We start from the raw sequence: 27190 nt of genomic DNA on the forward strand, positions 1-27190 counted from the left end.
GAGAGTCCACCCCTGATCAACAGCTCCAGATAAATATGGAAATAGGGGGGAGAGAAAGGACTGTGCTCAGCATTGAGCACCATTCCACTCATTTTGAGCCCTCATCAAAATCAGTTCAATACTTTAACAAGATCAGAAAGAAGGAGGAAGATAGTGAGTGACTGACTGACAAGGAATGATTGTTGCACATATACCTTAATGTGCATGAGGGAGAAATGGAGAGTGGAATGCCTTTGGCTCCACTTACATTAGAATTTATTTCTTTATTTATTTATTGTGCCCACTCACACCCCAACAGATTTTGCTTTCTGGAGCAGTAGGTTCTCACTGCAGACATAATGAGTTCAATCATATTCTAAACCTGAAACAAAGACCTTCTGTCTTCCTTGAGGGTAGTCCTAAACTTTGTAGAGGAAGGGTTGGCAGTTCAACGAAGAAAGGAAAAGACTGAGATAACTTGAAGTTCTTGGTATCGTTCACTCACTAGTCTCTGGATGACCCCTTTGATTGCCTGGTACCAGTCCTGGCTGACAGCTTCATTATCTGATTGCAAGAGATACTCGTTGCCAGTCACAGTGCGAAACTAAGAAGTGAAAAGAACAAATTGGATTATGCAACAATTCCACTTAACATAATCTCACACTCTTCTAATAGATCCTCACCACTTAAGACATAGCAGGAATCCTAATTTAATTTTAAATGGTAACGACAACAGATTCATGTAATCCCTTGTTCCTGCTATGTTCCTCTACTTGTGGGGAGGTGAACAAACTAGGAAAGCATAGCTTACAAGTGAACCTGGAATTATAATGAAGTACAGCCAGAGAAACCAGAGTATATTAACTAACTATCTTGATTTAAAACAGGACCACTGTGAATCAATTCTGAAGAATTGACAAGCTTACAGTAGGACAAACAAGGTTAGTCCCCGTTGTGTAAAATCTTGTTACAAATATCTCAGGTCAAGATGGGCTGCATTCCCACACTTACATGGAAGACATTCCGCTTGCTGGACAAATCCCGAGCCCACTCAATACGAGCCCCACGCAAATCCACACTCCTTTCAGGCCGGCTACCAGATGGAGTCTGCAGGGGGGAAAGGACAAGGGTTAGGCGGTTCTCTATACCCAAGTGCCAAACGATCTGTGCCTGAAGTCACTGGGAAGGGATGAGGAAAATAGGTACTAATTCATGTTTACTTCCTTATTGATTTATCACAGCAACAGAGACTTTTGTGTTGGTGGATGAATGGATGGATGGATGGATGGATGGATGGATGGATGGATGCAGAGGTGGGCTGCTGCTGGTTCTGACAGGTTTGGGCGAACTGGTAGTTCTGACCAACGGCTGGGCCCGCTCGCCCACCTTGGCGCTATCCCGTCCTATATAATCGCCATGTGTTCAATGCCGCATGCATGCGCGGAAGTTGCACGTGTGAGTGAAGCAAGCGTGCACACGCGCACACTCACATTTTTGGTTCTGGGCGAACCAGTTGTTACATATGTGATGCCCACCTATGGATGGATGGATGGATGGATGGGTGGGTGGGTGGATGATAGATAGATAGATGATAGAGATAGATAGATAGATAGATAGATAGATAGATAGATAGATAGATAGATAGATAGATAGATAGATAGATAGATAGATAGATAGAAGGATGGATGGATGGATGGATGGATGGATGGATGGATGGATGGATGGATGGATAGATGGATGGACGGATGTGTCACTGTGTTTTTGTATTTACCAGATGAGCTCATATTTTTGGACTTTAAGACTTTCTGTAGCTTGCCAAGTCCTTATCTCTGATCCACTACGCATGTCCGCATTCCTTTTCTTTCTTTGTTCTCCTGCCAAGAGGTCCAGCCACAAGAGAGGTGGCCGGCAGGAACGTTGCCAAAATGTAATTATTTAGATAGTAAGATGTTTTATTTTCTTTATAACAAATAAATGAGTTTTTCTTAGAAAAAAATATCTTTGGGGTTTATTTTCTTGCAAAAGTATGCTTCAAGGGAAAGGTCACGATCCACATCTCTAAATCAAGGTGCGATTACCCAAAAGCAGAATGGGATTAATTAGCACCCTGACAGGATGGATGGATGGATGGATGGATGGATGGATGGATAGATAGATAGATAGATAGATAGATAGATAGATAGATAGATAGATAGATAGATAGATAGATAGATAGATGATAGATGATAGATGATAGATAGATAGATAGATAGATAGATAGATAGATAGATAGATAGATAGATAGATAGATAGATAGATAATGATAGATAGATGATAGATAGATAGATAGATAGATAGATAGATAGATAGATAGATAGATAGATAGATAGATAGATAGGAGATGGAGTGGGAAGGGGAGAGAATAGAGAAAGAGAAACATACAGTATACACATGGACACACATCATCCCTGAAAAATACTGAGTGGGCATATCTAAAGACTATACCAGACGTTACTGTATGCCATGAAATTTCAATTTAACGTATGCCAATTAGTGTACATTCGAAGTGACAATAAAGTTATTCTAAATTCTACCAGATCCCTAAATGGGCAAAATAGCCCCTTTTATTCAAAAGTCTCTCCCTCTTCCTCCCAGCCAACAATTTCTCATAGGGGGCACGTATGACTTTTCCAAGAGATTGAACTGACTTCTTCCAGAAAACTTTTAAAATTAGTGCGAGGGTTGTACAAAGTCAGACTGCCAACCATACAAGATCTTAGGCTGCCTTTCCTGATTTGCCATTTAAGCATCTGTCTCCTGCTGTACTCACCCATGCAGCGGTCACTTTGGGGTCCTTGTAGAACATGAGACTGTTCCCAGCTAATACCAGCCACGATGATGCCCAGCATTTTCTGAAGATAGGGGAAAAGAAGAAAAACTGGAGCCCAGCCCACCAAAGCCATAAACAAAACATACAACCTCCCCCGGGGCTTCCAAGATTAAAAGTGTCAAAAGGTGAACAGTCAAGATCAATGCTCCCACATACAGGCATGTGGCACTGCAAGGATCTGTTTGTGCTTGGAATAACCTCTGCGGTTTCATAAATGACAGTGCTCTCAACATACCAGTGACCAAGTATTGGAGGAGACACCAAGGAAGAGCAATTTTGCTGATAGTTTCTGGCCTCAAAAACAATAACATTTTCTGAATGTTCATATCGTAAATGAGAAATGCCATGCTGCCCCTTTCTTGCTGAACAATTGCTAATGAAATAATAGACTGGTGGAGACAAGGGACTATGAACTGGGGTTAAAACAGGAGTCCGTAGTATTGTCAGAGGGACGCTACCCATCCTCTCCATGACCTGTTTTCCTTGTTCTCAGCTGGGAGAAGGCTTCGTGGTATCGGAAACAGAACATCTAGATTCAGTTACAGTTTTGTTCCAAATAGTATCAACCTTGTGAACTCTCAAGTTTCCTCTTTTCTGCTTCATATTCAAAATGACAAATGATACACGAGAGAAAGAGAGACGCCCTCTAATGGCCTCCCTTATATAGACAGCTTCTTAAAGTGGCAATAACCCTGCTGACTCATCCTCAGTCTTAAAGGGGCAATAGCCCTGCTAACTCAACCTGGTCCACATCCTTACAATGGCTAGTCAGCTTTAAATCTGCATTACACTGACATAAAGGTTGTCTTATCTTGTCTTAGGAGACATCCTGTTGACTATCTTCCTTCAAGGTCTTCTTTTGAGAGGAGAATACCCTGAGCTCAGACTTATTCTGAACTTGCTTTCATTAGCACAGAGCTGAGTGTTGGACCTGGGTCCAAGTTTGGTTCACGTCTGTACATACAGCTATCATTTGACAAGTCTAAGCGGTCATGTATCTTCTTTGACGTACTCCCATTTCCCTGGATTTGCTTCCCCTCCTCTCCCTTAGAAAAAGTTTCAGCTCTGCCTTATTTTGCCCCGCCCCACCCTTCAGATTTATGTCAATGACTGAGAAGGTCCATTATTCACTAAGGCCCCTTTCCAGCTTCTTTGTCTATTCAGGCCAGGACATTGCTTGTCAAAATCTCTTCAGCTGTGAAATGCTCCTCACAGCTCCTCAGAGCTGGAGAAGTAGCGAAATGAGGACTGAGAAGCACAAATGCCCCAGATTCTTCCTATATGGACAATGAGGAAGGTATCCCTCCTCAATCCCCCTCCTGCCGGGGAGACTTTAACTGGGTACCTGAGTTTCCGACCTCCTTCAGCAATCTTGGTTTTGTTCAGCTGTCCACATTTCTCCACCATCTGCCAAAAGAAACAATGTCAACACACTTGCAGTCCTAGCTGTGTCCTGCAGGTCCTTCCTGAAATCCATACCACTCCCCATTCTCCCACTTCTCTGCAGATCTTTATTTCCTATAAACTCTGCCTCCGGGTAAGGCTCTACTGCTAGCTTTCCTACTGGGTCAGTTGAGGGAGGAACTTCCCAATGTGGCTGAGCTGCAACCTGTAGCAGCCCCAAGCCACGCAGTCAATAATGAGGATGTGTAGTTTGATGACATCTGGAGGACCGTAAGGTTCCCAATGTGCAAGAAGCAAAACAATTTGGGGCAGTGAGATACAATCATTTTTCAAAGAAGATAGAGAAGAAACACACAGGTGCACACATGCTAAAAAGGACAGGTGGGAGATGGTAAAACCAAGAATAAAACAGATGTATCCTCTGAATGCACAAATCCTAGTCCCAGTTAGAGATTTCCTCCCCACCAATTCCATTTTCCATGCTAGCTTCTCTAGCTTGATTTTCTTTTACTTATTTCACTTTCCAGATCCTGCTACATTCTCTTCACCATCTCTTTTGCCCCTTTGGTCTCCAAATTTCATTTTTCTCCCTGGGCAACATTCCCAACCTCATCTGAACCAGATGAAGAAAAAAGGCAGCAGGACAGACCCACTCCAAAACTCAGAGGGTGGCCTTCTCCGGCATGGCACAGCTGGCCTCTGGGACTAAGCAAGAGAGAATATCCTTTCAGATAATGGTGACTGAGGGTGCTGCCATGGGATGGAAAGGGGGATATTTATATACCATTCATCCCAGGAACGTGAGATAGTAGTGCAAATATCTTCACATCTATAAGTAATCCTCAACGTACGACCACATTTGAGCCCAAAATTTTGGTTGTTAAGAGAAACATTTGTTAAATGAATTGGCCTCGTTTTACGACCTTTCTTGCCACAGTTGTTATTTGAATCACTGCAGATGTTAAGTTAGTAACACGGTTGTTAAGTGAATCTGACTTCCCCCATTGACTTTGCTTGTCGGAAGGCAGCAAAAAGTAAATATGTGACCCCAGCATACTGCAACCTTCATAAATAGGAGTCAGTTGCCAAGCGCCTGAATTTTGATCATGTGACCATGGGGATGCTGCAGTGGTCTTAAGTGTGAAAAATTGTGCCATTGTAACTCTGAACGGTCACTAAACGAATCGAGGACTACCTGTATTCCATAAGGCAGATTAAACTGATGAGATGCAACTATAACCCGGGATGTCTCTGCCCCTAGTCAGATTGAGCCTAACCATTATACTCCTGTATAGTTGTAACATACATGCAGTAATTCAGCATTGTCTGTGATGGAGCCATTGGTAGGTGATGGCACAGAATATTCTCCTAACCAAGCATCGAAGCTATATTGGGAATGGTTCCGCCGATGGTTCCCCTGTACAGAGAAAAAGCAAGATTATTTATCAACCATTTTGGATATCCATTCCCTTCCTGATATCAGCAGGCATTGCCAAAGCTGAACCTTAGGCCCAAATCCAGGATTTAAATGGTTGACCAAACTCAGTAGCAGATAGTGAGGTAGCTAATATACAGCACCACAATGTATTTTCTTTCTTCTTTTTAAAAACACCTTATTTATTTATTTATTTGTTTGTTTGTTTATTTCTTCAAGGTTTATTGGGTTTTTATTTTTAAACATATATCAACATCAATACATGAACAGTGTGACCTCTGGATATGGTTCATATTAATACAAATAACAACAGTCAATTATTGCATTAATCAAACACATATAATCCTAATATTAATGTACTTGGTTATTTTAAAGTAGTTATTCAATATTTCAGTCTTCCATTCTAAAAACATTTTATAAAGGGGGAAGTGGCCAAGTGGTGCATGCATGATTACCAAACTGAGTTTGCTAATGTAATGGGCAGAAGGAATAACCTTGAGGAACAAGAGGAAGAGCCATAACCGCCCCCCCCCAAAAAAAACCCCGTTAAGTGGAGGGTAGAAATGTAATGTGAGTATCACAGACAGGACCTTTCCCAGCTCTCACAAAAGTAAAAGTGGGAGGGAGAGAAAATATTCAGACTTGCAAGATTCTATTACTTTATATAAAACATTATAATAAAAGCAGTAGTGAGTTTCAAATCCCAGCGCTACCAGTTTGTTATTGGGAGCGCGCGAGGCGCTTCTGCACATGCACAGAGCATTTTTGATGATATCTGGATGGGTGGGCGGAGCCTCCCATCGCTACCAGTTCGCCCGAATCAGGGCCAACTGGTTGCAACCCACCACTGAATAAAAGTAGTATTACATTCATAACTTTGGTTTTCTAATCTGGTCTATCTGAAAGGACTGATAGACAATCAGTCAGTCAGTCCGTCCCTCCCTCTCTCTCTCCCTCCCTCCTTTATTTTATTTATTTATTTTTTTATTAGTCATATTTCTATGCAGCCCACTCTCCGAGGACTCTGGGCGGCTTACACCAAAAACAGTATACTAAATAGCATATTGCTCCCAACAATCTGGGTCCTCATTTTACCCACCTCGGAAGGATGGAAGGCTGAATCAACCTTGAGCCGGTGAGATTTGATCCACTGATCTGCTGAACTAGCAGTCAGCTGAAGTAGCTGCAGTACTGCACTCTAACCACTGCGCCACCTTGGCTCTTTCTCTCCATCCCACTCTTCTGCAGTACGCTAAGCTATTTTAAAGTATAGGACTATTAACTCCAGTATTTAAAATTACACACCTACATGCACTAGTGACTGCTGTCCTGCCCTCTCCTTCATGCGCACCTCTGCTTTCAACCCAGTTGGATGTACATTAACACTTCCATTCTGCACACCTTTTGAGCAAAGGCATCTGTTTTGTCCTCCAAAACCTGCCATCCCAGTAGATCCCCTCATGGCTGTGCCTTACCTTGTGAGGCCATGTCTCTGGCAACATCAAGGATCTGGTATATCCCAGCTTTTTGTGGAGACTTTGAGCCGCAGGCTGCTCCCCGCTCACCCTATCTTCTGTTTGGTCCAGGTTGGCTCCTGGAGTAGGATCTGCTGGAGCTGAGAGATCATTTCCCTCTATTTGCACCAAGCTCTGGCAAAACAAAAACACAGAAAAGGGAAGAGGGAGAGGAGAGAGAGAGAGGACTTTCTATTACAAGAGGAGACATGAGCCCAACTATGGCTACCCTTCCTTATTCTGGCTCTCACCAATTTGATCCATAGCCACCTATTTCTTTCAAATCTGAAATTTCTTTCAAATTCTTCAATCCCATTGGTGCTGACCCACAGCTGATGATATGGTCAGAGCCTTCAGGTGCATGGGGACGTGACAAGAGGATGTTGGGAAGGGGTATTGGAAGGGGTTTACTGTACAGACTAGCTGGCAACCACATGCCCTCTGTTCTGATGTAGCACACAATGATTTCTCATTATAGAAATTCCTCAGGCATCAGGCTGGTGGCCCAAAATGGAATTCTGGCTTAAACTACCAGAGAGCAATCAAACCCCATAGAAAGCCTCCAGAAGAGATGTATTAGTGGCAGGTGTCTGTCAATAGCTGAGCCATCTCAGGGCTTGATTTACAGACTGGGAATATCCCCCACCCACCCCAGCAATAATCCTGTCGTCCACTCCAGAACATTTCCCCAAAGGTAGCAATGTTGAATCATTTCAAAACACAATACGCGAAGCAAGATATGTGCCTATCATTCTTTCAAGAGTCTCATGCTACCTAGTTGGATTTCTGAATCACAGAACTGAACTGCAACTTCCATACCTGTGTAAACTGCTGACCTATTTTGGCATGCAACCCAAAAATGAGTTGAGCCCATTCTTCAGAGCGACAGCCACACACATCCCTCACTTTGATAACACTTCCATTTTACAACATAAAGATTTCTTTCTTTCTTTCCACTATCCCAACTGCATCAAGAACTACATTAGCCTGAGAAAATGGTTACAACTGGCTCAAGTTCACTTAATACCTGAATGAAGATCTGTTGAATAAAGTTCTCACTGAAATACTTTTAACACACCAGATTCTAGGCCATTTTTATCACTCTTATACCAGTAGTCTGAGTTCACACATTGATTGGGTTTAGACAAAGTTGAATCGTAAGCCACCTTTTACAAACCTTCATGACTAAATCAAAAAATGTTAAACCATCGCCAAATAAGTGTCTGAGATTCTCAGTCATCATGGTTATCCCAAAAATGCTTTTTCAAGAGGCAACTGGACTTTCTGTTTTTTCTTTGAAGACAGAGCTGAAGAAGCTTCTTGGATGAGAAGCGAAATGTCTTCAAAGAAAAAACAGAAAGCCCAGTCTCTTGAAAAAGCACTTTTGGGATAGCCAGATAAGCACATTATTAGCACAATGTATGAACCCTGCCTTAGGTATGCCAATACACCTGAATTTGAAACATAAATCTCTGCTATTAAAACTATTTAGAATTCTTTATTGGCCAAGTGTGATTGGACACACAAGGAATTTTTCTTTGGTGCATACGCTCTCAGTGTACATAAAAAGACAAGATACATTCATCAAGAATCATAAGGTACAACACTTAATGATAGTCATAGGGTACAAATAAGCAATCAAATCATACTAGGAAACAACGAATATAAATCGTAAGGATACAAGCAACAAAGTTACAGTCATGCAGTCATAAATGGGAGGAGATGGGTAATAGAAATGATGAGAAGATTAATAGTAATAGTTGTTAGGTTCAGCTTGTAGCTTACTCCTAACTTGTTGGTCAGGCAATATATCTGTTTCTTTAAGAAACAACTGAGCCACGTAATCAGGGTTTGCTGAACCCTGTAATTAGGCTACAGTGCATAAATAAGCAGCACAGAGAAGCGTTCGTTCTTCCTGATTCTTCCTGATTGATTCCTGATTGTATCCTGTTGCTTCCTACGTCTGTTATATGGTACTGTATACCAAGAGTTACTAAAGTCTGTTTGCTTTGGTAAGGGAAGATACTTACTGGACTGATATTACTGTTTATGACCTTGGACTGTTTTACCTACACCGAGACTGCTTGTTATCTTATATATAAAGTATTTTTCTCACACGAGCCGCACGTTTATCTCCTTCCCTGTGTGTTTCTGCTCTGCTCGTTGCACAAGCAACAAATACTTTTTACACACACCCTAACAATAGTAATGCAAACTTAGTGAATAGTTTCCATCCTATCAAGTTACAGAGATCTATTAGGTGGAGAAAATACCATTAGTATTGGCTCCAGGTATCTCTTAGTACATGCTACTCTTAATAATTAGTACAAATATTAGGTGTTACTAGCAAATTAATGACGTGAGCATGAATTCTTATATAGCTAAACCACATTGCCCATACAAAAGAAGGAAGTAACAGTAGGCAAGAGAGTTTGCAGAAACAGAAAAATAAGGGGCGAAAGGCTAAACGATTTCCACTAAAAGTCAGTGTGATTCAGTGGCTATTGGATTAAGATGGATACATCCAGGTTTACATCCACTCTTCGGTACAGAAAAGTCCCTGGGCCATTGAATGCTACACTCCTCACAGAGTTGCTGCTGTGAGGAGAAAATGAAAGGAAATCACCCCGGAAGCTGCTTTACTGAGCTCTCTCAATTAGAGCAAGATATAAAAAAAAAAAAAAAAAATCAAATAAGCTAGATGAATCCAACTGAAATTATCGTGTTCCACAGCCACACAACATCAACTGCTTCATGGGGATGGAAGGAAATCATGGAGAAAGCAGAAAGAATAGAAGGTGTACTGGAGAGAGGGAAATTGTTGCCTGGGTTACTCTACATGCAAGAGTTTGTCCCTTCTATAACTTTTTAAATATTTTTTTTTAGGTCTTCAAGCATTTGGATCAAATCACATCACTAAAACAGACATTAGCAAGTGAAAAATCATTTGATTGAAAGCATAGAGTACAGGAAATCGTTGATTTACGACTGCAGTTGAGCCCACAATTTTGGTTGTTAAGAGATGACCGTTGTAAAGCAGGTCACCATGGGACTGCGTCTGATTTTACGACCCTTCTTGTGGTGATTGTTAAGTGAACACAGCAGTTGCTAAGTGAACCCATTGTTTGATATGGGGCCTTTTTTTGGTGGAAATAAACACCAGTTTCTGGAAAAATATTGAAACTCACAGTCACATTTCCACGGGATGCTGAAAATGGCTATAACTGTGTGGACTGGTTGCCAAGCAACCATAATGCAATCATGAGACCACAGGGGATCCTAACATTGTAATTCTGAATCTAGGCCATAGTAGCTTTTTTAGAGTCTGACAGAACTTTGAACGGTCACTAAGTGACCAATTGCAAGTCAAGGATTACCTCTAAATCCATTCAGTATTTGCCAACTAAAACACTTGCTGGGTAAAGGCACAAACCGATCAAAAGTAAAGATTGGATTGCTGAGGCTAAGTAGCATGGCTGTCCCCCTAATAATTCTAGTTTCTCACCATCTCTTGGCTCCTCCTGGGTGGCTTCCATGACTTTTCACCTGTTGCAGGGTTATAGTAGTAACTACGCAGGGAGCTGGAGTCTACGTGACGTTCCCAGGCTTCTAGCATCTGTACTGGTGGGCTGCGTGGGGTAGGAGGTGTTGTTGGTAACTGCTTCATCTCCTCCAGATTGTAATAAATTGGAGGCTTCTCCCCAAGGAGAGGTGGAGGAGTATCATCCAACATCTGCTAGAAAGAAGCAGAAAATAAATGAGAATTGGATTTATCATAACATACTGTTTTCATCACTGGAAGGTGGACCTAGTAGGAAAGGATTAACTGTACCACTTTTACTCAGAATGTGAGGCTTAGAATCTCTTCCTCTCCCGTGGAAGAACCTTCATTCACTGAGTAACTATCTCTCAGACCAATCTAATTCACAAGATTGTTGTGAGGAAGGAGCACTACCTCTGCTGCCTTAAGTGCCTGAACAAATGGTGGGATTTAAAAGAAAAACCTCTAACAAATACAGTAAATCAATAAATTCCACTGTGATGACAAGAACTTGCAATTAGTAGGGTATATGGAATGAGAAAAATAATGTGTAATGATCAGTACAAGGCAGTAAAGTAATTATCTTCTTGATCCTTGGACCGCTTAGGTACTCTTAATCTTCTCTCTTCCTAAACAACAGAGACTGTAGCCTTCTCCTTCCTTTCTCTCTTGTTTGCAAATAGATGTGGATGAATAAGAGCTAATAGATGGACTTCTCTGCATGCCAGCAACTGGCTCCCTCTCCTCCCCATAGGTGGAACCATGTATAATTCTGCTATGAGAAGGAAGGACTCACTGGAGAAGAACCTAATGCTGGGAAAGATTGAGGGCAAAAGAAGAACGGGACGACAGAGAATGAGGTGGCTGGATGGAGTCACTGAAGCAGTAGGCGTGAGCTTAAATGGACTCCAGAGGATCGTAGAGGACAAGAAGGCCTGGAGGAACGTTGTCCATGGGGTCGCGACAGGTCAGACACAACTTCGCAACTAACAACAACAATAATTCTGCTTTGGAAAGAGCTTCATTTTAGAAATGGGGAAATACTTTTCTTGAGTAGCTTTTCTCTAGTGTCTGAATTGCATAATGGATACACTAGGCCACGGGTGTCAAACTCGCGGCCTGTGGACTGGATGCATCATGTGCTGGCCACACCTACCCTCGTTTTAGCGAAGGGGGAAAAGTTGTGCTACGTCACGTGACAATAATGTGTCATTGCGAGTTTGATACCCCTGCACTAGGCAATTCATGTATCCCTTATCCTTTTCTAGGGGTGTCACCCAGTTCAAAACTATTTAATATGTTTGCAAATTCAAAGGTAGACTGTTTACTGCATATAGTCAATACATGATGGAGTTGCATATTGAAAATCTCTGGGATTTCCCTGATATGAGAGCTGTGGTGGTACAGTGGTTAGAATGCCATATTGCAGGCTAATTCTGCTGACTGCCAGCAGTTCAATCCTGACCGGTTCAAGGTTGACTCAGCCTTCCACCCTTTTGAGGTTGGTAAAACGAGGCCCCAGATTGTTGGGGGCATTAGGTTGACTTTGTAAACTGCTTAGAAAGTGCTGTAAAGCACTATGAAGCAGTATATAAGTCTAAGTACTATTGTTATTCCTATATGCACTCACAGGGGCACAAGGAAGAAACCTCCCTGAAGAGTATAGGAATCCTAAACTTGGGCGTCTCCTTGGCGATGACACACAAAGTCAGACTCAGCTAATTCTTCCACAACATGCCTAACCTGACATGCTGGCTAGGGAATTCTGTGAGTTGGAGCCCATACATCTTAAAGCTGCCAAGGTTGAAACACTGGCCTAAACCTTTATATGTTAAATCCTTCTATATGCTAAATCCTATGAGGTCTTTTCATAGTGATGTGTTTTAAGCCAGGAGATTGTCTGTCTGCCTTATAGCACTTTCTAAGCAGTTTACAAAGTCAACCTAATGCCCCCAACAATCCGGGGCCTCGTTTTACCAATCTCGAAAGGATGGAAGGCATTTTCTGAATTTTTGACCTGCTAAGCCTAAAATTTTCACCATCCTAGTTTGACCATGTAGTACTTTCAGGGATGGCTTCATGTCAGCATGAGAGAGTTTTATGAGAGTTGAATTTCTATGGACTTTTAGGACTGTTAATTCCTCTTGCCATTTCGATTGCCTGTTCTGGCAGTTTCCGGCTGGCCAATCAGATTTTCCTCTCCCAATGCTCCTCATGAAGAGGAAGAAGAATGCTTTTTTCAATACGTCAAAAGAGTCACCAATGGAGGATAAGGATTTTCTCAGTGGCCTTCACCCCTGAAGCACTGCAGGCAAAATTACAGTCAATGCTACCACTTTCCTCCTCCATACTCTGCAATCTCTGGAGACCTAATCAAGCTCTTCCTGCACTTCCTAGGCTATTTTCCTGGCCCTGCATCATAGCATTTTCAGGTGTGGCCTCCTGCCAGCATGCCAATCAAATAGCATATGGTTACCACAAAACACTTCATGCAGGATGGGGAAGAGCCCTGGTTTCGGTCTTCATCATTATTTTCTTTTTATCTCCCAAGATTGAGCCACTAGTTCCTCTCTAGAAAGTAGACAGAAGGCTAAAGTAAGAGGCATTTCCTCTAGTGGAAAAGAAGATGTTCTAAGATCTTTTCTATCAAAACCAGCCCCAGCTATCTAAAAGTGACTTTTACATAATAAAGAGCCAGACTTCCCCTCTCTGCAGGTTACAAGGAAGGATTAATGATATTTCAGGAATTTATGAAATTTTATGCTGGGTCTCATAAAGACAGTGAGCCATCTGAGCTTCAGAATAAACTGAGTAGATTACCTTGGTCATCAAAACATTTTATTATTCAATTGGGAGGTGGGGAAGTCAAAACCATTAAGAGAATCAGGTTATAATTCTATAATCCTGCTGATCAATTCATCCAAGTTCTATCCTATCCTATTTAGCACTGGCTTTGGTTTTTTAAAGTTGCCATGGTCCCTAATCATTTCAATTGTTCTGTGATTTAGTTGAGAACAGAGCAGAATGTTTAAACAAACAAACAAATAAATATGCAGTCCTATATCACAGGTTGGGAATAAAAATTGATGCCAACAGATTAGAAAAGATTAGGATTACTGATTTAGAGATCACAGTTACTTTCCAAGTTTGTTCCCATGGCCATATGTAAGGTATGTATGTATGTCTGTCAACAACATTTATGAAATATGTGTATCTCACTGCATTTGCACTGTCACAGCACAATGTGACAAAAGAGTTAAAGTTTTACCTTCTACCAGGAGCAATTGCAGACTAGAATCAAACTGATATTTGTCACCTATTGCTTTTAGTTGCATTTTAGAATCAGTACACGCAGTGAAATCACATCAGTCGATTCAGCATTTTAGATAGTTCTAATTTCGACAACTTGAGACATGTAATAAAAGAACTAAGAGCAAGCTCAAGAATAGAATATTTACTCCAATTCCCACAAAATATCAATTTCCCCTAATTTAATTTGTGCCTTAAAAAATTAAGCCAGATACTGGGTTTTACAAAGTTTTAGTGTTTGTAAATTGCTGTAAAGCCGTTGGAATCAGGAGTCTATAAATTCAGGAAACAAATGCTAAGTAAAAATGCCTAGAATTCAAGGAAATTCTAATGCTTAGTGAATAATCAACTGTACAGAATAGCTTGTTTTGTGCTATTACAGTCAATTATGGCTTAATATGATAATAATTAGCATCTTTATGTTTTGCCTAAAGAAATTGAAGGCACTACTGATATTAAAAGCCTTTAACATTCCCATCAGGAAATAAACAAAGCAAAATAAGTGCCATATATGTCTTAGGAAGAGATATAGTTGGTTTGAGCCCTTCTCCAAAATAGTCATTGGGGTAACTAGAGGGAGGGTCAACACTGCACACTTAGACAAAAGGAGGCAGGGCCTCAATCATTGTGCTCACACTAGACTTCTAAACTTGAAGATGGCAAAGAGCTACTCCCGTTTAAGAGATTGTAAGGATATAAAAACATAAGGAAAGACATGCTCTTTGCTATTATTTTTTAAACTTTGAATCCCCAGACAACTTTACTGGGAATTGTGGGAACCGAAATCCACTACATTTGGAAGCTACAGCCCACTTCATTGGGGTACAGTGTTGGATTTTGGTCAGGAAGATCTAAATTTGTATCCCCCTATAGAATGAGGTCCATCATTTTCTCATGTTCTCTACAGTCTATTAACAAAGTTATTTTGAGGATAGAATCAAGTGACTTTTCAATTATGGAACAGGGATATTCCAAATAACTATGTAATAATTAATAAACACCATCCAGAGTCCAACCAGAGTGGAGCAGTTTAAACATTTAATGGATGGATGGATGGATGGATGGATGGATGGATGGATGGATGGATGGATGGATGACAGGTAGACAGATAAACAAAGATACATAATGACCAAGTTTCTTTCTAGCTACTCTTGTCTGAATAGAAAGAGCATTGCAGCTGTGAGTCTTTTCTTATGCTGAGCCACAGCTGTTTTACCTTCTGCCCATGTAAACAATTTCCATGAAATCCCACTGACAGATGCATATAGCTCCAGCCAATTCTTCCCAGCTCCACCCAGCTCCATACAGATTCCCTACTAATGCCTATCTACACAGTGCCCTCTCCAGCTAAGTCACAGCTGTGGCTCCTTCTGCCTGCTTGTCTATGTTCATTGCTCAAGAGGAAGTTGAAAACGAGTTGCTTCATGGCAGAAGACTGGAAGAATATTGCTAGTGGTCCAGAGAGTTTCTTCCTCTTCCTCACTTTGTCTTAATTCTGATTATGTCTTCTAAAATCTACCTCTCCGAGATGACCCCCTTTATCCTACCTCAAGTCTTGAGGCCTTCAGAAGTTTTCTAGGAAGCACCGATACCCCCACTCTCTGGTACTTACTACCAGCGCCAGCTGTGCGTTTCAGGGGCGTGCGCAGAGGAGCTGGCCCTCCCACTAACTTCACCCACATCCTGTGTGGGTGGAAGAGGCTAACCCTCCCTTCCAATCAAGGGAAAGACAAAGAGGAAATTGTGCAAGGTAGAAGGGCAGATGCTCAGATAAGCAGCTCTCACCCAAGCACCTAGTGGAATCTTGACAGAAGAAAAAATATGCGTGCAGCAGTCCACAGCAGTCAGAAACCATGAAGAACATATATAAATCAGGATGGAAGGACTGGAACTTAATGCAGTGAAAGCTTACAGTTAAACAGCTTTAAAGGGGATATGAGTCAACTTTTCTGAGAAATTTCTCATTCTGGAGGTGTGTCATAAGGTTATATGAAGGCCTTGACTGAGAGTGACTTTGAAGATTTTTTAAAAGTTTCACTTAATGTCTACGCTTGTACTGGGAATGCTTTCAAAATATTCTGCTTTCTTCCTAATCTGGGTTGTATTATGGACAATCAGATGATTCTGTTCCAACACTCACAAAAATACAGTGCTTTTCAACTATTTCCAGAGAAGCATCTATCTTAGTCTATGCTGCCAAAAGGACTGGATCTTGGGATAACTTCAAGACTAACAGACTTTATGATAGCTTATATTCCTATGGACCACATCAGGAGTTTTCAAACTGTGGGTTGGGACAGGAGCACTTGGGACAGGAAGTGATCACAGATTTGCACAAGCAAAGTAAAAGGCGCTGTCAAAACTCACTCCTGGCTTCGCTCCTCATTTTGCTTGTGTAAATCTTGCAATGGGCGTTTTTTGTAATGCAGAATCCTTTACCTCATCCTAATTCCACAGAAATGCCTTGGATGTTTAATATATCATTTTCCCCTATGTTTTTATTCTTTAGTCCACCCTTTTCAGTTTATTTATTTATTATTTATTTATTTATTAAATTTATATACCGCCCTATTCCTAAGGGACTCAGGGTGGTGAACAGCGAAAGATAAAAATACATGTAATACAAACGTTAATAAAAAAACCAATTAAAATATACTAAACACTCTGGTCCTAGATAATTCAAGACATCAACATTTAAGATTATTAAATTAATCCGCTGCCCATCTTGCCTAAAGGCGACTCTAGGCAGCTTACAATCAACAATTTTAGTTGTTCTAGAGATGGTTTTCCCGCTCATTCAAGAACTGAAGGAAAATATTAGGGAGAGACCTTTATTTAGAGGAGGAGGAGGAGGAGGAGGAGGAAGCATATCACTTGCAGCCAGTCTGAATTCTTACAGCATAGACCAGTGATGGCTAATCTTTTTGTCATTGTGTGCCAAAAGCGCATGCACCTGCCTGCACCCATAATGCAATGCACGCGTGACCCCCACGCACCCTGCCTCCCACGCATGCGCATGTGACCCTGCCTGCGTTCCCCCCACGCCCCCCGCACATGCGCATGTGACTCCCCCTGCGCCCCGTTTTGGGCCTAGTAGGCCTCTCTGCAGCCTCCTAGGACCAAAAACGGACTGCGGGCGGGGTGCGGGCCCGTTTTTGGTTCCAGGAGGCTGTTGGGAGGCATGCACATGTGAACCCCCCCGCACACACACCCCGGGCATGCGGCACGTCTCCTGCATATGCCCTGCCCTCTGCACATGCGCGGCAGAGACCCGAAAATCAGCTGGCCGGCGAGAGGCACGCACGCATGCGGGGTGGAGCTGAGCTGGGCGACAGCTCATGTGCCCGCAGAGAGGGCTGTGCGTGCCACATGTGGCACGCGTGCCAAAGGTTCGCCATCACAGGCCTAGACCCTTGACCCAAGGATAAGAATATAAAACTAGCCCTGCTGGACCAGGCCAAGATCCATCTTAATCCAGGATTTTTGTTCCCTAGAGTAACCAACCAGGTGCCATTCAGAAACATCCATCTCTCACCATTGCTCCCCTGCAACTGCTGGATTGATGGCAGACTACAATTTCTCCCCACTTGCTCCCTGCTCTCCATCCGTTCGTCTTTTTGTTATCATGTTGATGTATTTTCATAGAGTTCTTTTTCATGATTTATTTTATTGTTCTATTACTTTGCTTCTGTTTTCATCTCTTCCTTTTTATTGTTGTAAGCTACCTTGAGTAGACCCAAGGCAATATAGATGGCAAAAATATTTAACAAATAAATTAAATAAATAAACTGATACTTGGACACATGCTGGAACTAGAATTCTAGGAAGAAGCCAAGGGAAGTCAGTCAAATGTTTTTAAGAAGACCTAATATCAAAACCAGCTTCTACAGCTCTGAGGGTGAAGCCAATTTTTACTTCTGCTCACTTGCAGCATTTTTACCTAGAATAACTGGGGAACGTCATTGCTTGGCCATGGCCTACAACTGTCATTTAGTCTGAATAAATGACACAAAAGATTAAACAAACAATAGTGATATTAATCTTGTTTATTAGAGCTGTGGTGGCACAGTAGTTAGAGTACAGTACTGCAGGCTACTTTTGCTGCCTGCCGGCTGCCTGCAATTTGGCAGTTCGAATCTCACCAGGCTCAAGGTTGACTCATCCTTCCATCCTTCCAAGGTCGATAAAATGAGGACCCAGATTGTTGGGGCCAATATGCTAACTCTGTAAACCAGGGGTGGGTTCTACTTACCTTTACTATCGGTTTGCAACGGGAGTGCGTGTGCACAGAAGCTTCTGCGCATGCGCAGATCGTCCATGATGACGTCCAGGCGGGTGGGCGGAGCCTCCCGCCGCTTTTACTACCGGTTCGCAAGAACCGGACCGAACCAGGAGCAACCCACCACTGCTGTAAACTGCTTAGAGAGAGCGGTGAAGTACTGTGAAGTGGTATATAAGTTTAAGTGCTATTGCTCTTGTTATCATAATGGCCGTAAGAAAGAGGACTTACATAGACTAATTGCAGGAGACTCAGCATCAGTGGTGAAATCTAAAATTTGTTACTACTGGTTCTGTGGGCGTGACTTTGGGGGGGGGGTGTAATGTGACTGGGTGGGCATGGCCAATTTTTTTTTTTTTTACTTTTAAAACCATTTTTTCTTCAGCGAAGAGGTTGTAAAAAAATGCTTTCAAAAGGCTTTGACGATCCCAGCTGAGTTGCCTGATCGTCAGAGGGTTTTTTAAAAACCCTCTGCCAATCAGGCAACTCATCTTGAATCATCAAAGGCATTTAAAAAAAAAAAAGCCTCTGATGATCGTGTGGCTCAGCTGGGGGAGGCAGGGATTTTTGCTACCTGTTCTCCGAACCACCCGCCTCCATCGCTACCAGATCGGGTGATCCAGTCCGAACCGGGAGCATTTCACCCCTGCTCAGCATACATAAACCAGCCTCATACTTCTTGACATAATAGACAGTAGAATTCATTAGTAAAGGTGTAGGATTGACGGGCAATTAATTAGATAAATTTAATTAATTAGATAAATTTTTAAAAGGTTTAGGGAAAAGTGACTTAATAGAAAGTCCACATTCTGAGAGATAGCAAGTGCCTAAATATTAGACCCTGAATTCTGATGTCCAGAGAAAGACTTAGCTCTCACTGATTGCTGGAAAGCTCCCAAAACTATTAGGCTGTAGAATGTGCAAACAGAAACATAAAGGCATGAAATTGCTCATACTATGTCAAGAGTGAGTAGAGGGTAGATTGAAATCTAACATACGTTTTCAGGATGCTCTACTGTAGATCAGCAAGATTGTGTGATTTTTCAGCACAAAAGCAACAACAAGGAGAGTTTTCTTTCTAAAATTAGATGAATGACTGAAAGCCAGAAATGAGTAGGTTACAAAAAGATAGAATTCAAGTTCTGAAAATTTAGGCTTATATTCAAGGGCATTCCGATGGCAACCTTGTGTCTGTAGGTACCAATGCACCTCTAACAATTCCCCTGAGGCTGTCGTGGTTCTTTGAGTCATTCTGACCATTGTTTCTATAAAAACACTTATTATTGAATGGAAAGGTAGCATGACGTACGGCCTTTTTATACAAGAATGCTCAGTGGCGCACATAAGCCTCTAGGCAATCTTAGAAGTTTAAAATGGTGGGTGGCTGTGGCCCAATGCTTTGTTTAGAACTGGGCTCAGCTGCCGAGAGGAATAAGGTAAGATGGGTGAATAAGGAAGCATCTGGAGCAGCATGCCCTAAACTTTCCAGCTTTGCAGATCAGTGGGGAGGGGGAAGTGGATGGTTCCACGCAGTGGTGAAATACAATTTTTTTTACTACCGGTTCTGTGGGGCGTGACTTGGTAGGCGTGGTGTGGCTTGGTGGGTGTGGCTTGGTGGGTATGGCAGGGGAAGGATACTGCAAAATCTCCATTCCTACCCCACTTCAGGGGAAGGATATTGCAAAATCTCCATTCCCATCCCACTCTGGGGCCAGCCAGAGGTGGTATTTGCCGGTTCTCTGAACTACTCAAAATTTCACCTACCGGTTCTCCAAACTCCTCAAAATTTCCATTACCAGTTCTCCAGAACCTGCTGGATTTCACCCCTGGTTCACACATGCGCTCACCCTCCACTTCTGTGGCTTGGTTCTCAGTGGGACGTGGTCCAGAACTGGGCCAAGGCCCGGAGATTGGGAACCCCTGATCTGGAGGATTCAGAAAGTACTTTCTCTGCTGCCTATGTCCACTAGGACAGTTCTATATCCACCATCCCTGACAGATTGTGACCACAAGCCATAAAACACTCTCTAAATTCCAGGTTTGACTCCACATATGGACCAAAACCTTCCTTGACAATATTTGTTTGCAATTTTTTAAAAAATAGAAACATCCTTGATAAGCTGGGATGTCAGTTGGGATAGTTGCTGGATGTTTTTGTTGTTCTTATGCTTTTTAGTTGCACCTGAATACTTTTTTAAAAGTTACATTATAATATTAGAAAATTACAATAATTAATATATTTTTATTGCTGTTCGTCTCTTGGGTACCATATATTTATATCCCAAAGAAGCTGTCAAGCTTGGAATCACATTAGTGTATGTGTCTAAATGCCACCTGTGTCATGATAATAGCAATAGCACTTAGACTTATATTCTGCTTCACAGTGCTTTACAGCTCTCTCTAATGTTGAAAGTGCTGTTTGGTTTTACCTCAGCTGCTTTAGTATTATCTTGTTATGATGGTTTTATTTTATTTTTATTCCATGTTAGCTGCCCAGAGTTATGTTTGCAATGGGCAGCCGTATAAACCGAACCCATAAACAGATAAATGAAGTCTGAGAAAAGTACTGTAAAAGGCTGAACTCACCCTATAATATCTCTCACTTCTTGCTAGCTCTTCCTCTGAATGTTGCCATTGCTTTGTGCTTTTGCATTTCATCTGAGACAGGCCACTCAGGCTGTGACGCCTACCCAGAGACAGCTGATGGATTCTCATCTTGGCAGAAAGGTGGTTGTGGCAGGACAATAGATTTGTGTGGGAAGATGATGGGGATGGCTGCACCCAAAGATCCTCCAGAGAATGAGACATTTCCAAGCATGCTGAAAGGAAGAAACGTAGAATCAGCAAGGGTAATTCTTGCCTTTCCTCCCACATTCTATGTTCAGTGAAGCTTTTGGTTCAACAGTCCAAATTAAGGAGAAATTTCCTGATCATGAGGAAAATTACTTTTGGGTTTTGCCTACTGTTGTTTTAATTTTATATTGACTCCTACTATTGGGAATGTCTGCAATGAAAAGTAAAGAGAGACTCTGGGTCTGAAATAATACCTGACTTCTGGGCAGAGGTGAGATTCACTTACCCTCCCTACTGGTTCGCAAATGTGATTGTGCGTGCAGGAACGCTCGCTACGCTTGCGTGCACCACCTTCCATACATGCTTGGCCTTCCGCACATGCTCTTTGCTCATGGGCGCACCTTCTGCGCATGTGCCCAGCCTTGAAAACGTGGCAAAATAGGACGTCATTACATCCAGATGGGTGGGCGGGGCCTCCCACAATTGCTGCTACCAGTTTGCCCAAACCAGACAGAAACGGCTGAATTCCACCTCTGCTTCTGGGGACTACATCCAAGGTGTATAGCAGCATTGCAAATATAGCTAGTCATAGCCTTTTCCTATAATGGGTCTTTTCCTTTCCAGTCCATCCGATAGTCATAGTCAAAATCCAAGTGGGAACTAAGCCCTACCAGGCTTAACTTTCAAGTTCAGGAAAGGCTAGGCAAGTCTTTTTGAGACTTCCAGTAGAAACAGAATATGAAACCTCTGTGCTAAACGTCTTCTCTACTTAGACTTGCTTAGATCTGCATCATAGTCCTTGAAGCAATCCCTTTGTCAGCGTTCCAAATTATGATTTCCTCCAGTGCTGACATGAATGAGAGAGGGAGAAGCTTTGCTTTAATGCTGAGATGAACTTTTACCTAGTTTCCTGCTCTTCAGTAGATAGTGTTACTTAGGTGACAGAGGGAGGGGGGAATTCCTGTGAAAAGAAAGTGCTTGGGATGAAGAGATGGATCTGCACGATGGCCAATGAGACATTGGGGTTGAAGAACGGAAAGGGAGGGGTTTGGAAGGTGCCGCCAGTTTTGGCTGCACAAAGAGTTCAGGGATGTCGTTCTTTCTATTCTTAAATAAAAAAAAGATTCATTAGAGACCTTGCGTTTGAGAATGAAGTTTATTTAAGATAGCAGTGAAACCTGACACCCTTTCTGTTTCTAAGCTTCTGAGGATCCAGCCCATTGACATAGGTTTGCTGCTTCTGATTTTTCAGTGTCAGCGGGAATCTTTAGGAATCAGTGGCACTGTGAAATTTTAAAGATGTTTGGTCCTTTTCTAACTTACCCTCTCATTTGTCAGGTTTCTTTAGCCAACAATCTTTCTATTTATTGTCCAGGAATTCTCTTTGTCACTGTCACTACTGACTAAGTGCCACGGGACGGCCATCATCTTTATTGGTCTACTTTCCCTCCAAATAGTGTCCTGGACCAGTCACACAGCACTACTGTCAAGGGTATAATGACACGGTACTTAGTTTCATAAATATTCGTACGAGGGGTGGGCATTCTTTTAGGACTGGGGACAATACCTTGGTAGTACAGGGGCTTAAGGCACCCTGTTATTAAGCTGATTAAGACCAGCTGCCTGCAATTCTGCAGGGTTCGAATCTCGCCAAAGGCTCAAGGTTGACTCAGCCTTCCATCCTTTCTAAGGTAGGTGAAATGAGGACCCAGTTGTGGGGGCAATAAGCTGACTTTGTATAAATATACAAAAGGATGAAGGCTATTGCTGAGCACATTGTAAGCCGCCCTGAGTCTTCGGAGAAGGGCGGCATATAAATCAAATTAAAAAAAAAAAAAAAAAAAATACCTCTCTTTTGAGAGGGATGCATACTCAGTGTCTTGGGAAAATAGGTGAAGTTGTTATACAGATGGGCAACACTACAATTTTCTGTTTTCTTAAGTTTCGGAGTAGGAATGTGATTTTTTCCCCTTTGTTTTTAGAAATTGTGTTAACCAGGGGTAACCAAATTTCCAAAAGGAAAAATACACTAAGGCTACTAGATCTTGGCTTCAAAAATCTATACAACCACTAGATGGCAACAGATCTGCCCACAAAATTATAACTCTTTGCTGCCATCTGGTGCTGTTTTGGTTTCTTGCAGTTCAAACATGCTTGTTCACTTGTAGATATCTGAGTTGCAGTGAGTGACAAATACTGGTCATTTTCTATGCTTTACTTGACTGATCTGGAGTGGTATGGCATTTTTCCTCTGAAACCAGGATATCTGAGCCCCTAAATACACTGCATTTTTTATGCATGTTTCCACCCCAAAATTATGGAAATGTCCATCCAATGTTCAGCTATTGTGGTTGTGAGGATTCCAGAGATAGAATAAAGTTGTTTGAGAGTTCCAACTCCTGGAGTTCAAGTTGCCCAACCCTGGTTTAATCCCTTTAATCCCCAAAAAACAACTCACCTGGACCTCCATCCTTTTCTGAATGGATGCCAGGATGGAAGAAGACATTTTGCTGTAGGCTTGCTCTTTCATCATAGGTCACTTCAGCCACATAGGATGCTGGGACAAAGATGGGCCTCTTCTGCTTGGGCTGGCCGAACCGCTTCACCTGCCACCAATCCTCATTGGCCTTGTGCACAAGGTGGAAGATCTCCCCTTCCGCGATAATCACCTGCCTCCCATCTTCAGATTTGTACTGATAGTCATAGAGAGCCTGCAGCACCACACTGCCTGGAGAATCCAGAGAAGATTCGCTTTGGGGGTGATTGAACCCTTCCAAGAACCGCCTCCGACTTGAAAACATCTTGCCAAGTCAGGTTGATCTGAAAGAGCCGGGAACTCTGGGCCTCAGCATGCTAACTTTTCACCTGTGATGAAAATAATTGCAGCACTAAATTTAGATGTGGTGAAAATGTAACTGATGTACAATGCCAGTAAACTAAATGCCTTAGACATTGTGACTTGTTAGGTCTGAGGATATTATTCAAAATTTTTTAAATTGTGGATTATTTAATAGGTAAAATACTACTAGACAATACTGATTTATGTAAGTTTGGACTACTAAAAATAAGAAGCATACTGAAAGAGTAAATTTTTCCTCTATAATCCAATGTAATATCTTGTGATGGTAACTCAAAAAATAGCTGAGGATGAATCTCATTTTCCCAGGAAGAAAAAGGATAGAAAACCTTAGTTAAATACAGATAGTCCTCCACTTACAATCACAACTGAGCCCATAATTTATGTTGCTGTGAGAAATTTGTTAAGTGAGTTTTGCCCCATTTTACGACTTTTCTTGCCACATTTGTTAAATGAATCACTGCTCTTGTTAAATTAGTAACACAGTTCTTAAGTGAATCTGGCTTCCCCCATTGACTTTGCTTGTCAGAAGGTTGCAAAAGGTGATCCCATGACCCTGGGACACTGCAACCGTCATAAATGTGAATCAGTTGCCAAGCATCCGGATTTTGATCACGTGACCAATGCTTCAATGGTCATAAATGTGGAAAATAGACGTAAGTCACTATATTCAGTGCTGTTGTAACTTTGAACAGTCACTAAATGAACTGTTGTAAGTCAAGGACTACATGAATTGCAAACTTAGACTGACTTTCTTGATTTATTGCTACAAAAACTATCTGTGGTAGAGTCGGTTTGAGTTATTGATTAAGGTGCTGGAAACCAGGACACTGGGAGTTCTAGGCTTCTGAGGCATGAAAACTAGCTGAGTGATTTGGGGCCAATCATTCTCAGCCCAACCCATCTTACAGAGTTGGGTTAGGGTGAAGTTTTATGAATGTGAAGAATAAACTGTCAGGCATTTGGCATCTTTTTAATGAAGAAAAAAAAATTAATGGTGCAGAAAGTGCTAGACTATGAAAGGATAATAATACTCAGAAGAAAGTAGAGCCAGAAAGAGTTAGTAATTCTATAACCAAGAAAGGAGTAGCTACATCTATCGTCAGCCTCAAAAGTGCTTCCAACTATTGGACTCTTTTCTCAGACATTGCATGCAGTGGTAAAATCCATTTTTTTTTACTACCGGTTCTGTGGGCGTGGCTTGGTGGGCATGGCAGGGAAAGGATACTGCAAAATCTCCATTCCCACCCTATTCTGGGGCCAGCCAGAGGTGGCCTTTGCCGGTTGTCCGAACTACTCAAAATTTCCGCTACCGGTTCTCCAGAACTTGTCAGAACTTTTCAGAACCTCAATATTCCTGTATCCATGGATCAAGTGAAGTCACGGATGACTTTTCAGGAGAGCCATCGGGTTAGGAAAACAATCACAGTATATATATATTTTTACCTATGGGTTAATTCTTTCCTCTCCCACTTCTGAAGAATCTAAGTCACCAGAAGCACCCAAGTAGCTGTTGTAACAGGAAGCAACAATGTGCTTGCATCTTCTTGCAAAGAATGAACACACAGTCATATTAAGTAGAAATGGTTCCCTGTGGAATTTGCTTGTGAAACAGAATCAGCTGGGAGGGAAAGCAAAGCTGTCTTCACCCAGCCCGCTGGGAGTCCCTAATCTTGTTCTTGAAAGCATCTCTCAGAGTCTTTTTGCCCTCCAAGGCAAAGCTTATACTGACCCAGAAATTACCCTCAACGCAGCAGATCATCTTCAGAACCAGGGAGCGAACAACTCTGTAAAGATCACCCTATCCTCTGTATGAGGGGCCATTCCACATATGAATGATCATCTTTTGTGATCAAGGTAGGTAGGTAGGGATTTCACACTTACAGACCAGGGGTGAAATCCAGCAGGTTTTGACAGGTTCTGGAGAACTGGTAGCAGAAATTTTGAGTAGTTCGGAGAATCAGCAAATACCACCTCTGGCTGGCCCCAGAGTGGGGTGGGAATGGAGATTTTGCAATATCCTTCCCCTGCCACACCCACCAAACCACGCCCACCAAGCCACACCACACCCACCAAGCCACGCCCACAGAACTAGTAGTAAAAAAATTGGAATTTCACCACTGTTACAGACACAAGAACTCATATGATATACAGGGATGCCACATTTAAAAGAGTTTATATAACAATCAGATGGGAATAAGAGTGCTGTAGAAATGAAAAACAAATATTTAAAGTAAAAATAACTCATTCTATAAAATGTTTTTGACTAAAAGAACAAAAAAAAAAAGAAAGAAAAAAGGCTGGTGTGATGAACTGGACAAGCTGAACTTTAATCTCTTTGCTGTCCTTCTTTCTGGGCCATCTTTTTCAGCAAGCCGGGTTGGCTTAAGAAGAAATTTTTAAATTCTTTTAATTAGTCTGTGATTCTTAACTTTCGGGCCAAAATTTATATATATTTTTAAATGTTTTAATATTTGTATTCTATGTTTTTTATCTTGGCTGTACACCGCCCTGAGTCCTCAGGGAGAAGGGCGGTATATAAATTGGAAATTAAATTAAATTAAATTAATTGTCCCAAAGTTCAGATCTAGCTATACCATTAAAGAGACAGGTTGAAAAAGCCAGGGAGCTTCAAAATACTGTCTACTGTGGTAGCATTGGATTTGCTTCCAGGACATGGTAACCTTGGCCAGTTACTGAAAGTGGATGTAAAACGGAATTCAGAGTTGATCGTGTGGCTAGTTACCCTTATGTCACTTCTCAGAAGAAACATGTCTGTCTTGTTGCTTTAAAAGTGCAGGAGAAAGAAAGCCATAATCTAACAAATTATATATGGGTTCCATGTTTGAAAGCAAAGGTACTACTCAGAACTCTTGAGCTTTCACTTCAACATTTTTCCTAAATAATTTTTTTTCCCAATCAATGCACAGCATTGTCTCTACACTGTTCTTCTCCAGTCCTGATTGTCATTAGGGAGATGCAACACAAGATCATGCTGGCAGACTTCAGGTCTGACAGCTAATTGAAATACCCTTTAATGTCTCACCACTAGCCCCCCAAAGTTGTCCTGAAACATATTGGGAACTTCAAATGATGATCTCTCTTCTTCCAACACTTCTCCCTGCAATAAACAATACTTATTCATCTGGATTGAGAAGCTCAGGAGACAATGATTCCCACTCTCAACACCATTGATTGACACCACTATAA

The 27190-nt window shown here is 41.8% G+C and overlaps 1 protein-coding gene across 1 annotated transcript in view; it reads right to left on the reverse strand.

Annotated features, from left to right (window-relative positions):
* ARHGAP9 (Rho GTPase activating protein 9) overlaps positions 1 to 27190 on the reverse strand; it is a 42021-nt gene that overhangs the window by 11316 nt on the left and 3515 nt on the right. Inside the window, exons 2-10 of the mRNA XM_060688986.2 lie at positions 23582 to 23988; positions 20917 to 21149; positions 10707 to 10934; positions 7163 to 7336; positions 5559 to 5669; positions 4194 to 4255; positions 2789 to 2870; positions 991 to 1086; positions 485 to 583 (exon numbers count right to left, since the gene is read on the reverse strand). Of these exons, the coding sequence (XP_060544969.2) occupies positions 485 to 583; positions 991 to 1086; positions 2789 to 2870; positions 4194 to 4255; positions 5559 to 5669; positions 7163 to 7336; positions 10707 to 10934; positions 20917 to 21149; positions 23582 to 23924 (1428 nt within the window). The 5' untranslated portion in view covers positions 23925 to 23988. The remainder of the gene's footprint in view (positions 1 to 484; positions 584 to 990; positions 1087 to 2788; positions 2871 to 4193; positions 4256 to 5558; positions 5670 to 7162; positions 7337 to 10706; positions 10935 to 20916; positions 21150 to 23581; positions 23989 to 27190) is intronic.

The sequence above is a fragment of the Pantherophis guttatus genome, chromosome 2 (assembly GCF_059756535.1).
Source record: "Pantherophis guttatus breed Tessera chromosome 2, ASM5975653v1, whole genome shotgun sequence".
In the NCBI taxonomy this organism is placed as follows: Eukaryota; Metazoa; Chordata; class Lepidosauria; order Squamata; family Colubridae; genus Pantherophis; species Pantherophis guttatus.